At 41.9% G+C, this 17214-nt stretch overlaps 1 protein-coding gene across 1 annotated transcript; it reads right to left on the bottom strand.

Annotated features, from left to right (window-relative positions):
* Nucleotides 1-496: 496 nt before the first annotated feature.
* On the bottom strand, nucleotides 497-16986 carry MDH1 (malate dehydrogenase 1). Its single transcript, XM_073628185.1, has 9 exons — nucleotides 16849-16986; nucleotides 10168-10266; nucleotides 9959-10055; nucleotides 6142-6317; nucleotides 4871-4993; nucleotides 4422-4598; nucleotides 3114-3227; nucleotides 1295-1384; nucleotides 497-814 (listed from the first exon to the last, which is right to left on the bottom strand). The coding sequence occupies exons 1-9, from the start codon at nucleotides 16849-16851 to the stop codon at nucleotides 689-691; spliced, it is 1005 nt and encodes a 334-aa protein (XP_073484286.1). The 5' UTR covers nucleotides 16852-16986; the 3' UTR covers nucleotides 497-688.
* Nucleotides 16987-17214: the final 228 nt, after the last annotated feature.

Here is a 17214-nt window from a genome sequence, read left to right as displayed (position 1 = left end):
AGCATTACTTTTTCTCTGCCAAACAGCTCATTGCCAACTCCATTCAAAACAAATTTGTATTTTTATTACCAAGCCGAGATGCATACGATTTTACATCTTTGGATCTCCTGTGGTGAAAACATCAGTATATTTCCACATCTGCCCAGCATCCACAAGTGGTCCAAACGGAGAAACTCCATACTGAATTCTACATTTATGATGCAGCCAGGACACAAAATTGCTGCAAGTCCCCCCCCCCCCCCCTTTATATCCCATGGACTGAAGTAGCATGTGAGTCAGCCTCCCAGAATAGAATGAAGTACACAACTGCTTTTTACCCAGCGATATGCTGTTTAGGACAACGTTTCATTTTATCTAGTGTGGGATCATTCAGTCTCACCTTGAGCTACCATAACATGTTGTTTTGAATTACATTTGAATATATTGCTGCATTATACTGTACACACTGGAGGAGAATCTAAGGCTCACAGCCACCACCTACAAAAAGCCACACAAATTGATGTAGAGGGTTTTATTTTTCACTACCACCAGGAATGACTTGAACTAGTCATAGGTACAAAACTCAGATGTGACAGAGTTGATTTTGCTAGAATTGACCATTTTAGACATAAATAGCACTTGATACTAAAACTTAAAGACTACTTTTAACATTTTCATTGGTTAAGTGCATTTGTGGACCAGTTTTTAGTCATGCAATTGAAAGAAACTCAAAAGCAGTTTCCTTCTCCTCTTTAAGTTCTTTGGCTGTTAGATCCATCTTTTCACGAGAGAAATCATCAATTTTCAGGCCTTCAACTATCTTCCAGCTTTTACCCTGTTGGAGATATGAAGAAGCAATCATTTGCACAAAGTTCTTGGGGTATGTTAAGGTGGAAGTGAATGCAAACTGTATAGAAAATGGACACCATGTCAGCAAATCATTTGTTTGCATTGGGACCTCAACAACTGGATAAATTGGAAATGATTAAGTTGCTGTTACACTAAGGGTTTAGCATAGACTATTACAGCCTGCAAAGTGTTTTTCCGAGTGATCAATTGCTCTGGAATAAAAATTCATCGTTGGGCATAGACCCCTAAAAAGAAAAAGCTGTACTGAAGGAAATCTGGATTCTGCCAGCTCTCAAAACGCTACCTTTCTCCAGCTTAGTACATTGAGCCTGGGCAAGGCAGAAGAGATGACTTGCCTTGGACACTTCAGGAGAGGGGAGGGAAGCACTTCATATTTTTAACAGCTTGGGATCAGCTATGACAGACTACACGTTTTTTTCAGGAAGTGATCGGAAATGCTGCTTACCTTAATTACAACAGGGAAGGAGTACACAAGCTCATCAGGCACGCCATAACAGTTTCCATCTGAAACAACACCCATGGACACATATTGTCCCTGTATAGGAAAATAAAATGATTAGTCACAAATTTGGTTTATTTAGAGATTGTAAATTTAGAATTCATCCTGTAATCAGACGTTAGTAAAGGGAAGATAAATGGTCCATGCATATTGCCCCCCCTTCACTGCCATCAATACATATTAGTTGGCAATAGGTCCTTCACACTTGTTACATTGCCCTCTGCAGGCCTGGGAACCCATTGCAGGTGTTGCCTGGTAGATTGGAGGGAGATCATGGAATGTCTCCCCAGAAATTGCATATTACATCACTTCTGGGTTTACCTGTCATTTTCCCCAGCCACTGAAGAGGCTAACAGATTGTGACCTGCACTCCAATAGCTCCAATGACAGGCAGGTGAAACAGAGGGTCTAATAGCCTTCAGATGTCTCAAGAGAAATGGTCAAATTTAAAAACACATACCTACACCCAAGCACTTAAAAACACAAACACTGCACACCCCCCCCCCCCCCCCCAAAAAAAAAAAAAAAAAAAAAAAAAAAAAAAAAAAAAAAATTTGAGTCCACCCACATACGAACGTAAACACACGTGGGGGCAACACATTGTAGCAAGAGCAATAACTCATGGCCAGTGCTAATTTGTAGGGGCTTTTAAGGCATCGCCTAGGGCCAATTTAAGGACGTTTGCTGCCACTTCACAGGTGTATGCAATTTTAAAGGCTTTAAATGTTGGGTATCCATTTATTCAGCGCAACCTCATCTTTTAACTTGTGTTACTAATGAATGGATTTGATAAACTGCTGTGCCAAAAAAATAAATAAATAGGAATTACCACCATTTTTTGACCTGAAACTGTCACTTTCTTTATTTCCACTGTATTGAACCGAGGAGCAGATCATTGCCAAAGCACGAGTATACTTGTCTGCCGGGTGCATAGGAAAGCGCCTGTAAAAACCTGTAAAGCGCCTGAAAAAAGCCTCAGCTGCAATCCCAGTGTAAAAGCCTGAGTACTTTCACACTGGGGCGCTGCGCTGGCAGGGCATCACAAAAAGTCCTGCCAGCAGCTTCTTTGCAGCGCTGTAGGAGTAGTGAATACACTGCTCCTGCCCATTGAAAATCAATGGGCAGCGCCGCCAAAGCGCCACAGCAGCGGCATTTTGCGGGCGGATTTAATCCTTTTTCAGCCACTAGCGGGGGTTAAAATCGCCCCGCTAGCAGCCGAAAAAGGGCTAACTACGCCCGCAAAACGCTGCTGCCCATTGATTTCAATAGCGCCGCTTTACCGCCGACGCCCAGGTGCTTTCAGTGTGAAAGCACTCTTAATGCAGGCGATACAAATTCCGAATTGTGCATTTTGTGATCCGATGATGACACTTTTGATTTCGAAATTCAACCAACCCTTCCATTTCAACTCATGTTGCTACAGGGAAAAAAAAAAAAAAAAAAAAAAAAAAAGGGGGGGGGGGGGGGAAGAAAAATATAAAAAGATAAAAAAAGTTGTATCCCACTAATGGTGCGAAAACAAACGAACATGCTTTAAGATTTTCAAAAGAAATTTTCGACCATGTATGGTTCACCTGTTGTGTGTAGCTGACTTGTTGATCACACACTGATGTAAGCTTGTTAACATTTTTAAAAAGGTACTCATCTATAGCTATTGTATGTTAGATTTAGTTGCATTTATTTTGTAGTAGGAAACTGAGGGGGTTAAAGGCCCCCAAAAGGTCATATTAAAGTCTAGAAGTGCCTGTGTAAATCAAACATTTACCTCTGGGGTTCCAAACCAAATGTCGTGAATATGATCACAAATGGCTTTAGCAGCCGACATAGCGCTGGATAACTTCCTCGCTGCAATAACAGCAGCGCCACGCTGCTGAACAGTCTAGGAAAGATGGACACAATAACTATCATTAGTACTGGAATTAAAATGAAAGCCATTTAAAAATACTACAAATATAATATAATAGGAGGGTAAATTTAGCACCCTGCACTCTTACCAGCAGAGTGCTAAATTTACCCTGCTAGGCCCAAATATGAAGAGCAGTTTGGATTTATCCTCTTCCCAGGTCAGAAAATGGGCGATTAGAGATGAAATCACAAATGTAATTAACATTCCCATCTTATTTTAGAGCCAGTCCATATCAGAACATGGTGCAGGATAGGCGCATTTGGAGCCTGTTCCACGCAACACATTCAAAACGCACTGCCAGCGATCTGCTACAAGTGCCAATATACTGTAATGGCACCACAAACGCAGAGTGCATTTGTAGGCACCAGATTACATGGTAGCATGCGATATGGTGCGGCACGTTTTTCCAAAGTAGTGAATGCTCTATTTTGTGTGCTTTCCAGTGCAACTTACAGCCACGTGGACTGCGTTCCTGTGCGATTCTGGTATGAACTGGCCCTGAAGGTTTTCCAGCATACAGTAATATTTAATAGCTACTTCAAGCATATTTCCCACCTCTTAGAGTTCCTTTCAGGTATTTATATTGGGTCAAACACTTGCTTAGACCTTACCACTGTAAATACAGAAGCAGATTTAAGATGAATGACATTTGTGTAAGGTGAGGTTCACTTAAAGGTTACCTGTGACCTTAGAGTATATGTATATTAAAGTATTAATAATTTAATGTGCATAGTGTAGCCACAGGTTCACCTTTGAGAACGTTATGCCTGTATTTAGAAAGTGCAACAACCAACATGTTCCTAAACACCTCACACCACCCCCAGAGCGCAGATCAGCTGATTCACTGAGAGGGATGTTAGTTATATTGCCTTGCAGGAGGAAACTTCTATACCGCTTTTAGAGGGCTTTTTATTTTTCTAAATGGTAAAAAAAAGCGCCCTTAAAGCGGTATAAAAGTTTCCTCCTGTAAGGCAATATAACATGCTAGTATGCACTGCATACTAGCACATTATGAAAGACTTACCTTGAAAACAAAGCACTCCAGTGGTGCCGCTCAGGATTGTATTTGGCAATTCCCCTCTCCCCAAAGAAAAATTTAACAAAACTACCACACTTGTCACATGACCTGCACTAGAGGGATCTTGGTGTATTTTTCCTTATTCTTACCGAGATGAATTCCCCTTTGAGCCAGCTGTCGTCCTTCACTGCATCACACACTGGCACATCCTTTCCTTGGAGATGGACAACAGCATGACTAGCATCAGGGTACTGGGTAGAGGAGTGATTTCCCCAGATGATCACATTCTTAACATCATCATTTGCTACCTTCAAGCGATTAGCAATCTAGAGTTAATAAAAAATAAAAATAAATAAAAAGTAAAAAAGGAGTGTATGACAATTCATCTCCTGATGGGCTTAATGTGAACAGTTCAATGATCTATTAGTAACATTGACATGTGCAGGGCTGTCAGACATTACACAATATAGGTTTGTTGCTGATGAGACTGTATACTAATCACAAACCATATACTTATTCCACCTCACACCCCCAGTGACCGTTATCTCTAGAAAATAGCCTTATAAAGCCAGTAAAAATAATTGACCCCCAAACTCACCTGAGCTTTGGCTCGGTTGTGATCTAGACGGGTCAAGCAGCTGAAGTTCTCTTTAGGGATGGATGGAGCAGACTTCAATGCAGTCAGGCAGTTGGTGTTTGCAGGATTGCCCACCACAATCACCTTTATTAAAAAAAAAAAAAATTATATATTGGTTAAAGAGAAGTGCCTATTCAGCTACATCAACTGCACTGTGGTGTATTATGTACACTGCTTAAATTTGAATGAATGAGCTGCCAATGCACCACAACAAAAAGAAAGTGACCTGCACCAATTTTCTGCAGAAAATCTGCTGGCCCCTTATTTGTAGTAATGTGGGAACCCACGGAGCATAGTGAGGGGCCAGGAGTTTTTTTTGCAAGCCAAACCAAGTAAAGCCGGCCATAGACTGTTCAAATCCTGGCCAGTTCAGTTGATCAACTTGGGTACAATCAGCCTGCCAGATTTCACACGTGATTATTGCTAGCGACGGTTACAGCCACTAGCAATAATCACTGTGTTCTCCCAGTGGGGACAGCTTCCCCCTGCCAGTAGAACACAATGGCTCTGCGGGAAGAATTCCCGTGTCAACCTTTCTGCAACCCGTGGTTGCAAAACTAAGGACACACACACACACTTGAAGTTTTTCTATTCCTATATGTATGCATGATGCAGAGAATAGAGTGAGGTGGCAGAATTATGCAACTCCAAACACACAGGAGATAAATCAGTAGTAGTTGTCCAATAGCTGACAACAAGTTCGGAGTCTGAAAAAGCAGTGGGGGGGGGGGGGAGCGAGAGAGAGAATGCGGACAGAGCAGTGACTGGAGTCTGGACCTGTCACCACTGGAGGGGAGCCACATTTAAAGGCAAGGGTACCATAAATTGAAGAATGCCGAGAGGTCACCCACTCAAAGTGCATTTAGTTGCACTTATGGGTGGTGTCACATGCACACAGGTTCCACATACATTTCTGATGTGCAAAGCAATTAGAGACTGACCTTGTACACTGGAGACGGTGAAGACAAATGGCATTGCCATACACCGATAGGGTGGATAGGACAGGACTTATAGCCTGCTCCTATTCAACAACTGGCTGACAAGATCCCCCAAAACAGGAGAAATTGCCTGCTCTGTCCAAAAAGATTTGAAGCAGTTGGCTGTCATTGTGTCTATAAATTAAATAGCGCTTAATTGAGCCCTTCAATCGTCTATACCAAATAAACTAAGCTGTCAGACTTAATTAGCTATTGTAAGCTTGCAAATAGAAAGACTTCTTTAGAAAGAATCACCTTCACAGACTTCTTGGCATATTTGTCAAGAGCAGCACCTTGGGATTTAAAGATTTTCACATTGGCCTTCAGCAGGTCTTTCCTTTCCATCCCTTCCCTCCTTGGCATGGAGCCCACCAGGACAGCAACATCCAGGTCTTTGAAGGCTTCATCCTCCTTGTCTGTAGCTTTGACATCTGCACAAACAACACAACCAATCAACAGCAGAGAATATATCCAAGTGCAGCTCTCATCTATGTTTGGCAACTGTGCCTTAAACATAAAAATTCCAGGCATTAGTATTTTATACATAGTTACATTGATCCAAGCTGGACACACACACACACACCTGGTCGATGTCCCTGGAAGCTGGATATCATTGAAGTAGACCCCGCTACCCCAGTGACCTCCAGGATGTCAGGCGCCATTCAGAGAATGCTTTGCATTTTATAAGTGAATGCAAAGCATTCTGATTGGATGAGGTGGAAGGTGCAAAATTGCATAATGTATGGCCTCTACCATAATGGGGAGTTTAATAAGGATTGGTTTCCCACAGACAATTCAGGCAGGGTATAGCCATCTAGAAATTGCTGTAACTGCATGTGTACTGGGTCCCAGAGGAACAAAGGTCTTGATAACAAGCTTTTAATGATTCAAGGCTGCCAATACCAAACGTAAAGCTGTAAAATACGGTTTATGCTGCACCCTCCTGGGGAAAAAAAAAAAAAAAAAAAAAAAATCCCCTGCAGTGAGGCTGTGCCCACACTGTACAGGTTAACTGCTCATTTTGTCTAGGGTAAAGGAGAGTGGAGATATACTTACCTAAACCTTTGTATCCTCCCAGTACGAGATCAGTCTGGTAGCCCCATACTCCAGTGGTCTTAAAAATTGTGGACCACTGGAGTGTGGGGCTATTAGACTGGTCTTGTGTTGCCGGGGGGGGGGGGGGGGGGGGGGGGAGGAATCGCTAATGTAAAAGAAAAAGGTGTAATATGGAAATGTAAACTTGCATGCAGTCTAGATCGACACCACAACAATTCAACCTATGACCTATAGATTCAGAAATCTGTACTACTATACAGAATTTCACAATCAACTTGAAAACCGCATAATAAAATTACGAAAACGGTCAGGCTGTTTTTAAGGCAGAGTGCAGAACTAACCTTTACCCTCCAGATAAGCAGAAACATTACACGAAATAAACACAAACTGGCAGTACACTAGCTTACCTGGTTCGTACCTCTGTCAGCAATAAAATTTATATAGTTTTTATAATATATATCCATCTATATCCTTAGAATGAAGATTGGTTGTCTTATAGGGAATTACACCCTGGCCCTGATTTTACAAAAAAAAAAATCTACATCGATGGGAAAGGAAGTTAATGCGACTGTTTGCCATTATAATTAAATCATGCATCGATCAGAAAATAGAGAATTGGAGTGTATGGCCACCATAAGGTTGGCCAACAACTCTCAGCTCTGACTGAGATTTAATAGGGTCTTTCTGACCAAAATATTGCAGAGGTTGCCATTGTGCCCATGCTTGGGTTGTTATGGAGTTTAAGGGGTGGCATGCCGCTAAGCGCGAACAGTGTCTCTTGGGTATCTTCTGCTACCTACTAATCATTCCCCGACCAGTTATAATATTTTGTACAGTTATAAAGTCTGCCATGAGAATGCAAATACTAACACCAAGCCTCCGCCAGACATAACAAAAAAAACATGGCAAGTCAGTCCTGGGGTAAACAAAACAAATGCAATAATGAGGACTAGTGTTTCGCCCTCCAACCCCTAGTGAGAACATCCAACTGCCTTACTAGGAATTGCATAGAGCCAGGACAAGCTTGTTCTTCCTCCTGCGCCCGATAGGAGTCACCGGAGGTTTTGGATGCTTGACTAGAGCAGCAGCCCAAGCTATGCATGGTCCACTAACCACTTTCCTTTCCCTCTAGGGAGGCATAGAACATGGCTCCTTGTAAGCCCTCTGGGTGGGGCCCTTTCCCTCTTTGGGGAAGGCATTGATGACCCTGAAGTCCGCCTGATTATCCAACCGATTTTAGATTGGAAGCTGGGGTAAATGGCCTCAGAGCCAGCAGTAAATATAGCAATGTATGTACATGTAAAATCGATGCATGTTGAAAAATGTTTTTTTGAAAAATGAATGCATTTGTTTTAGAGCAAACTATCCCCCAGAAGAAGACCATGACCGATTAGGTTGAAATGCGTCAGTTCTGGACATGGCAATTATTGTAATGTAATGCTGTGACAATGTTTGCAATGCTGTAATTGGGTGTATACATTATGCCTTATGACCAGAGCTCATATTTTAAATGATTAATACGTGAATTCAATTCATTTAAAGAAAGACCTTTTTACATTAAAATTTGCTTCTAAAAAACCCTGTGGGGGAACATTCCCATTTAAAAAGGTCCTCTAACCCTTTCCCTGTCAGGTGAAAGATGCAAGTTCTCAGCAGCCGTACTGGTATGTAGACAAACGCCCATCTGCTACAGCAGTCGGGAGATTTATTTCTTCTTCTGCCAGAATTCAAGTAGGTTTAAAACTGCCTTAAAAATATTTGGAACTTTTTTTTTTTGGGGGGGGTGTTTGACAGAATTTGAGCAGAATGCTGACCCCCCTCCCATCCCCCTCTCTTGGCCCGCAGCTTTCTGGGATGCACAAAATGTCCACAAGTATAAATACTTATCAGTCCCCCATGGTGGCTGCCAGTTGGAGAGGCAGAGAAACAGATCAGGCCTATTTTAAATTCACCACTAGCCCTTAATCCTGGAAAACCACCATACATACTGATAAGTATTTATACATGGAAACTATGGGGTTGATTTACTGAAAATGGAGTGCGCAAAATTCAGGGCAGCTGGGCATGGTAGCCATCAGCTTCTAACTTCAGCTTGTTCAATTAAGCTTTGACACCACCACCCCCCCCATCTGGAAGCCGATTGGTTCCTATGTAGGAGGTGCACCAGATTTTACACTCCAGTTTTAGTAAATCAACCCCTCTATGTGTATTTGATTGAGTTGAAGTCACATGAAAGACTGATTGGCAATCCTGAAAACTATCTGCTAAACTACTAAGGAAATTCTCTAATGAATGATCTCTGTATTACATTGTCTGAGGGAAGTGGATTGAGGCCAGAAGCAGGAATATATGGTGCCTACCTTCTAGGGTCAGTCAATATAACTCCTTTATTATAGTTACCAGAGGTGTTTAGAAGCGATCAGGCAATTGCCAGATTGCTTCCATTTGAGTCAGCTTGCCAGGTATACGCCCGGCAAAAGGGCTAAAGCATTGCATTTGAATATAGAGTACCATCCTTTTTGCCACTTCACGGGTGCAAGCAAATTTTGAAGCTTGACATTTAACAACCTCACTTTGATATATGATACTTTGATATTTGACAACCTCACTTTAAAAAAATAAAAATAAAAAATTGTTAGTATGCGCAACAAACTAAATGTATGCACAAAAAAAAAAAAAAAAAAAAAAAAAAAAAGTATTTTTTACTGAAAACTGAGTCCATAAACAGTAAACACTAATATTGTGTGACATAAAAAAAAAAAAAAAAAATTGCAACTACCAATATTGGGTCTTTGCTTTCAGATAATATAATATTGTAAGGGGGGGGTGTAACATGATTTTCAGGTCTAAAATGTGCATTTTAATGGGTTTGAAAAATAAAAAACAATGCACGGATTTAATGAATAAGCTGCATATAAAGGTTAGATCTACAAGAGTTTGGATAAAATGAGAATCACTTTTTTTTTGCTTAGAATAAAGATCATGATCAGGAAGAGCGCAGAACAATTTAGGTTACCTTTTAGCAGAGGCAGGGCACAGTCCTGGAGCTCCATTACAACTCCTCCTAATACTCCCATCATAGGTGTAATATCCAGGAGAACAAGCTCCAATGGCTGCAATAAAACCACACACAGCATATTATACATTAGATGACAACTTCTAATTTTTGCTACAGCACTAAAACCACAATGGATAATTAACCGTTTCAATAGAACACACACTTACCTGGTCTTTGCCGAAGACATCACCTTTAGCAATTCCATAAAGCAGAGAGTAGGCAATCTGACCAGCAGCTCCAGTTACCAGTACTCTTATAGGCTGAGCCTGGAAGAGGGCAGAAGACAGTAAGCACTATATATTGAACACAACAGCAAAATATTCCTTGTAGCAGTACACCGCATTTCCTATACACCATGTCCTAGCTTCTAATGCAGGATCCCATACGCTCCCCATGGACAAGAAACCGTTACAAATGAGCCAACGCAATAAAAGAAATAAAAGGAAAAAAAAAAAAAAAGAGTCATGTCACCCAACATTAGTGATAGACTAGTAGTCATTGTAGGTAAGAGTTGCCAATTTCAGTCAAGAAACCCCTAGCAACTTCAGTAGTGATCCTAGGATTTCACTGATCTTGTTGAGAAAAGGCTGGTTTAGTAAGTAAAGTGACATCTGTTATTCTTGGGGGGGGGGGTTAAAATTGGGATGAACTAGTTTACACATTTACCATAATGGGTAATTTACATTTGCAGTAATTACCCATTACTCATCTGACTAGCGACCAACTTAAAATTAGGAAAAAGCTAGTTTTTGTATACTGTAATTTATTTAATATAACAAGAGTGACACTTGGCAGGTTCTCTCACTTGCACAGCCTTTTTAATAGGATCGCATTCATATGTCTTAAATAGACCAGAATTGCAGGACCCCAACACAATGCAGCAATGGTAAAAGCAAGTCCAGACAGTATTTTCTAAAATCCAAGTATTTTTCCTGCGTTGCAATACACAGCAAAATGTGTGCCAACAGCCACTGAGCAAGCCCCTAATATCAGAGCCAAATATAACCTCTACAGCAGTATAGTAGGCAAAACTGACTGAATGCAGACATTTCTGGTATACTCAGAAAATATCCCATTTATGCTTTTATTTTTCTATGTCAACTGATATATCTATATACTATTTTTCTTCGTTTACACAAGTGGTAACCTTTTATAATCAGAAAAGTGTATATAAAAACTATATGGGATTCAACATCCAGACAACAGAACAGTGATCTAGGACACCATTCCAAGTTTGCCTATATAAAATAATCGTATTCCATGAACTATACAGCCTGCTCATAGAGAAGCAAGTCAGTCATTCTCAAACTAAGGCCTGGCTGCCAAGATAGTGAGATATGAAACTTCATTACAGAATTTCCAATCTTCAGTTATATTTGTTTCATGGCTTGTTTTACAAAAACAAAAAAACACACACTATAAGATGTCTGCGACAGTTCTATTTACAGCCACTGTCTCCGTGAGGCCCTGTCCCATCTAAGACACAAGGCCTTTGTGAAGAGAGTGTAGGGCTTATTACTGTACAGCATTGGCAGTGATAAAGAATGCGCCTCACTTGGCAGCACCAGTTTCTGGCATAACCTGACATATGGTCACAAAGCCCTGCAGTAAAGTCCTTTCAAGTTAAGGTTATTTCCATGCACAGTGCCTGGAAGACAGAGGCTTTAGAAGCACATGCCCTTAGTTAACATGAGTAATCTTCCTCCATAATGGACTCTAAAGGGTAACAAAACTCTTGTACATGTACAGTAATTCAAATACTATCATCTGAACTACACAAAGAATGAGAATGCGGGAGCCAAAACAACTTACCTTCAGCTGAAAATACTGTATTTGCACAATTTCTCTGGATTGCTGACACTGAACAATTTCAGGAAACCTGAGTTACTGATACTTAGAATCAGCAAGTCTGAACTCTTGATTTGCACTTGTTATAGGTCATTGACCAAGGTACTGAAGCCAAAATATCAGTCTGAAAGCCAGGCAGCAATCCCAGAAGTCAGCAAAAGCAATGTATACTTTATTGTACGACCTGCAAGGGCCTGTTCTCACCTGTGTGCTGCAACAATGTGAACATTACTGCAATGCATGTTATGCACATTGGGGCACTGCTATTCATTCTCAATAGTACCCCAATGCACCTGTATCACAGAATAATTCAAGGCAATACACTATGCGCTCCACTGCTGGAAAAGCTGCATGCATGATTTTTGGTATGTTATATTGCCTTAGGCAGCTCAAACAAATGAATGGGTTGCCTTAATGCAACACACGTTAATGTGCAAGACATCCAGGCAGGATGAGAAGACCAGAACCTGACACAAAGCAAATATGTCATGACGAGGTGAACATGGAGGCTGACACTCGAGATCTGCTTCTGAAAATGTTGTTAGTTGCCTGGCTGCCATGCTCACCCCTTTCCTTGCAGGCAAGGACTTTATTTTCTCCAAGTCTTCTGATCTGCATACTTGTTCTTGGCCAGTGACTAAGCATAAAATAAAAAAACCAGTAGCGATTCATAGTAGCAACACCTGTAGCATTTTCAAAAGGAGGCAATCAATGGCAGCCCCTATACATCTCAAGACAGGTTTACTTTAAGAGGCGATTTAGCACAACTGGCTGAGCAGAGCCGACATGAAGGTGAGTATCTTTACTCCAAATGCTATTGGCTGTAATGCTTCTACAGGGACCTTCCTCCCACCATCGAAGGAAAATTGCTAGCAGGTGACGAGACCAACAAAGCTATGGCAGGACATTTTGTTCCCTTCCTAGAAATGCCTTACTTTATATCTCCAGCCACCAAAGAGAAAAAAAAAAAAAAAAAAAAAAGGATTTCTAAATTTGTATACATGAAGCTCCACTCCAGCCATGTACTTCTCCCATCGCTTCTGAAAGCTGCTCAGAGCGCTTCCATGAGAAAGCCAGCCATCGACAGCAAAAAAAAACCTGGTGTTAAATATGAGACAGACAGGGCAAGTGGATAAGGGGGCCAAAAAAATGGCCAATAGGAGTAGAAAATGCCACATCAGTGGGAATGAATATTTAAAAAAAAAAAAAATTTACACTGCACCTGTGGGAGCAGTAATAGCGCCATATCATTGGTACAAGTTGAAGGAATAGAATAGTGCCCCAACATTTAATGTTGATGGGGTGCACCGAAACCGATACCGAAAGTGACTGTTTTGAAAAAATATTTTTATACATTTTAAATAAAATGTATACATTTATATATAACACATTGCTAATAGTATTAGCAAAATATCCATGCGGCGCACCTCTAGCAGATGGTCAGAGACTGCAGACATGGTGCAGGAGATGGTCAGAGACTGCGGACATGATACAAGAGATCAATGCAGCCTGCCTGTGCCCATCATGCAGCCTCACCTGTGCCCATCATGCAGCCTGCCAATGCCCGAATCAGAGTGGCGATCTCCATGTGTCATGGAGCTGCATTTGAGTTGCCCGGGTCGCAGTAACGATGTCCCGCCTCCTGTAATCACGTCACACTGATTCAATGTCCTACCATTGGATCAGTGTGCCATCTGTCACAGGAGGCGGGACATTGTTACTGTGGTCTGTGTAGTTAAGCTCCGTGACACACGGAGATCGCGGCGAGGAGGGAGGAGAAGAGAGGACTGGGGTGCACCAAGCCAGAAGGACACCCCCATAATGGAAGGCACCAGGGACGGGGCCCTACCCCATTTTCGGCACCATTATTGGCACGATTTCTCTTTTGGCAAAGTGCTGAAAACGCCATTTTTGGCTGATATGTTTTGGCCCTCGAAATTTCGGTGCATCCCTGAATGTTAGTGGAAGGAATAGTGTGACGTCATTGGTTCAGCGATAGGAATAGTGCCCCGAGAGCTGGATAATGGCAAGCAAAGGGCCACAGTTTGGAGACCCCCATTTTACTACACAGTTCTGAAGAGTTAAAGATTTCAAATTAAACTGGTAATCTTACACTAGCAGCCTGTTTGCATTTTCGGGTGAACAGTATATATGGTACACATTTAAATATCTCCCTACCAGGTTGGGCAGTCTATGATCAGTACTTTGACCTCAGAGTTGAAGCACATTCGCACCTACTGTATATCCAGTGCCACCATACACACCTGCAAAGGCTTTTAGAATTGCAGAACTATTAAAAGAGGAAAACATGTTGCAGATGATGCCCCTGTTGAAGTCCATGCGGATGAAACGCATCGGGTGAGCCTTACTCTTTCCTACACTTGATTTTATTGTTTTACACGTGATCACGTTTTTATATCGTTTGTTGATTATTGGTTATATCCAATAAAATACGTCATTTGATCTGCACTATTGGCGTCCAATCTATCTTTTTGGGAACCATACATGCTCTGGAGACTGACGTGACGTGGACCATAGAGGACAGATCCCCCTCGAGATCTGGGATTTCCAGGACCAACCATCGTCCATTAAGGATCTCAGAGCCTGTTTGATTCGGTGTCATCGGCATCCGAATCCACTCCTGCTGGTAAGCGTATTCCATCTATTCACTTCCCATGATCGTACAACTCATGATATACAAGAGAAGATTTCTACATCAGTCCAACATTCGTATTTAGCCTATGTTTGGGACTCTCTTGTATCAGATTCATAGCCATACATTGGGACTTTACTATATCCCGTCTAATATTCAATTTTTTGGTATTATGCTTCATGTGTTAAAGCTATGTATATATTGGTAATGGTCACCATGTCTGATGTGCCTTTTACCATTGGTTATTTTTAGCGCTGCATTTCACTTTTACTTCTGTTTACAATATTGGTCATATTTTATGTAGCTGCTTTTCACATTGGGTTAGCGCAGTGTTATTTATATTTTTTTTGAGATGCCACAATACTGCCATCAATCCCAGGCGATTCATTCCAAACAAACCTCTAGCATTACTTTAGAGATTCTTCAGTACTGCCCACCTATCTCCAAGGATAAAGCCCCCTAATAAACCCAGGGACATTAGTGAGGCTGCAGCTCAGCACTAACTGCAAACTTTTTGGACAAACAGTGAGCCAATCACAAATGCAAAGCAATAGAATTTAAGAAATCTTTCAATTACTAACATTGTTAAAAACGATGTTTATATCGGAGCATTTGCACAAGTACTGGTGCAAATGCTTAACATCGGTGCAACCCTAGCGACAACTTCAGACAGGAAGTGAGGGCAATTCTCCAACAGGGACAGAGCCAGCAATAAAAAGTTGATGGGGGTGTCTAGCCTTCCCTACCTAATGCATGTTTTTGAAGGTAAAAACAAAAAAACTGCATGTATTTAAAAAAAAATAAATAAATAAATAAAGACCCTGCAGCGCATTGCACTTATAATCAGTAGATGTGGGGCTCCTACACACTGCCTTCACCTCTGTGCGGATAGTTACTGACCTGCAAGAAGTGTCAATGGAGTAGGAGGGCACTGATGAGTGCACTTGTAGTCCATTGAGATCTACAAATCCGTCTGTCAGGTTGCAAACAGGAGTTGTAGCTCATTCATTGATTCCCCCGAATGACACAGCTGTGCGGATAGAGCTACGCATAGCTGCGCCAATTTAAACTGACAGTGGCTGTAGGGGGGGGGGGGAATCCCAGCATGCTGTCACAGAAGGGGATGCCTCAGAGGTTGATGAGGAGATGTGTACCAACATGCAGTACACACTAGTATATCATGACATAAACCTGCTGGGGGACCCATTTTTTTAGCTTACTAGCCTGACTTAACTACCGCTTTAGGCTCCATGTGCACTATTTTTTTTTTTAAAGCTGTGAATAGATTTTTGCAGTAGCATTTTTTGCAGTTCCTAGAAAAAAATAAAATAGCAGCATTTAGGCTTGATTCACACTGCAGCGATGTGGGAATCCTGCAAATCCAGGGTGGGGGTGAATTCAGACAGGAATCGGAATCACCCCCTGCGATCTGGTGCACCCCTGTCTGTGGTAAAAGGTTTCCCTCATGCATGTAAAATTATACATCCAGAAGAGAGCTTGTTCTGCTGAAAAACAACAGACATACTGGTCGGATTACCAGGCAAAAATAAAGAAAACTAATGCAGCTCTCACATCTAAAATTTAGTAATCTACAATACAATTGCTTTTGGGTTTAATATTGCCTTAAGGATTGGTAATGTGCGATATTGTAGTTTTTGGGTCCGATATGTATAATTGCACACATGAATGGAGTTATTCCCATAAAGAGTCCATGGTGATACTAAACAATAAAAGGGACCCGGGTCCACATACCATTCATATCACACCCCTGAGCATAGAGGACAGCGAGGGTTATATACAAAAGGGGGGTGTTATATACAGTGAGGGCTATATATACAGTGAGGGCTATATACAGGGGGTGTTTTATACAGTGAGGGCTATATACAGGGGGGTGTTATATACAGTGAGGGGGTGTTATATACAGTGAGGGCTATATACCAGAAGGGGGGTGTTTTATACAGTGAGGGTTATATATACAGTGAGGGTTATATATACAGCGGGGGGGTTATATATACAGTGGGGGGGTTATATATACAGTGGGGGGGGGGGTGTATGAGGAGAGCTGACTAAGACCCCCCTAGAGGTGTGAGGAGGCTGCACATTGTGGGGACACTCTCCTGGTACAATGCCAAGTCTCACCACCAGGGGGAGCACACTGCCGCCCACACAGGTATACAGGTCGCCTCAGGTGTGTTGTCATGGAGAGAAGAGAACGTGGAAGAAGAAAAGAAGAATAAAGTTGGCGCACTGCCAGCTATATCCTCCATACAGCCGATATAGTGATAAAGGACAAAGCAGGCTGGCCGGGACACAAACGAGCGGTAGCTGTAAAGGAAGCCATACAAACCATAGCGTTCGTTATGTAGAGACTGACAGGCCGGTACAAAGAAGAGGAAAGAGGAAGGCGACTCTCCTGTGGGAAGCTTCAGTGAAGAGTGTGTGCAGGTCACCTCTACTAGACGTACAGAGCTGCGAGGACACACGTGACCACACACACCCCCTTCGCCTTCTGTGTGCGGAGTGACGAGGTTCTGTAGTTTCTTTCAGCAGAGACGTGCCTAACCCTCAATGATGAGCCAAGGCACATAGAACTACATTACCCACAGTGCATTGCGTCAGCGTCTACCATATCACTCCGCAGCCAAAATGGGGCAACCTTCCGCTTATCGCGTGATTAGATGTGAGACGAGGTGATGGCAGGCTGGGGGGGTGT

Source organism: Aquarana catesbeiana, linkage group LG04 (genome assembly GCF_042186555.1).
Source record: "Aquarana catesbeiana isolate 2022-GZ linkage group LG04, ASM4218655v1, whole genome shotgun sequence".
Classification (NCBI taxonomy): domain Eukaryota; kingdom Metazoa; phylum Chordata; class Amphibia; order Anura; family Ranidae; genus Aquarana; species Aquarana catesbeiana.
Note: the sequence above shows the minus strand (reverse complement) of the source record. Positions and strands in the feature narration are given on the sequence as shown.

Excerpts from the sequence above, each read along its gene's own strand:
- MDH1 (XM_073628185.1), bottom strand. Across the intron at positions 6,318-9,958 it reads TGCCCTGCCTCTGCTAAAAG|ATGTCAAAGCTACAGACAAG; the intron begins GTAACCTAAATT and ends TTGTTTGTGCAG. Across the intron at positions 1,385-3,113 it reads TTTGGTTTGGAACCCCAGAG|GGACAATATGTGTCCATGGG; the intron begins GTAAATGTTTGA and ends TTTCCTATACAG.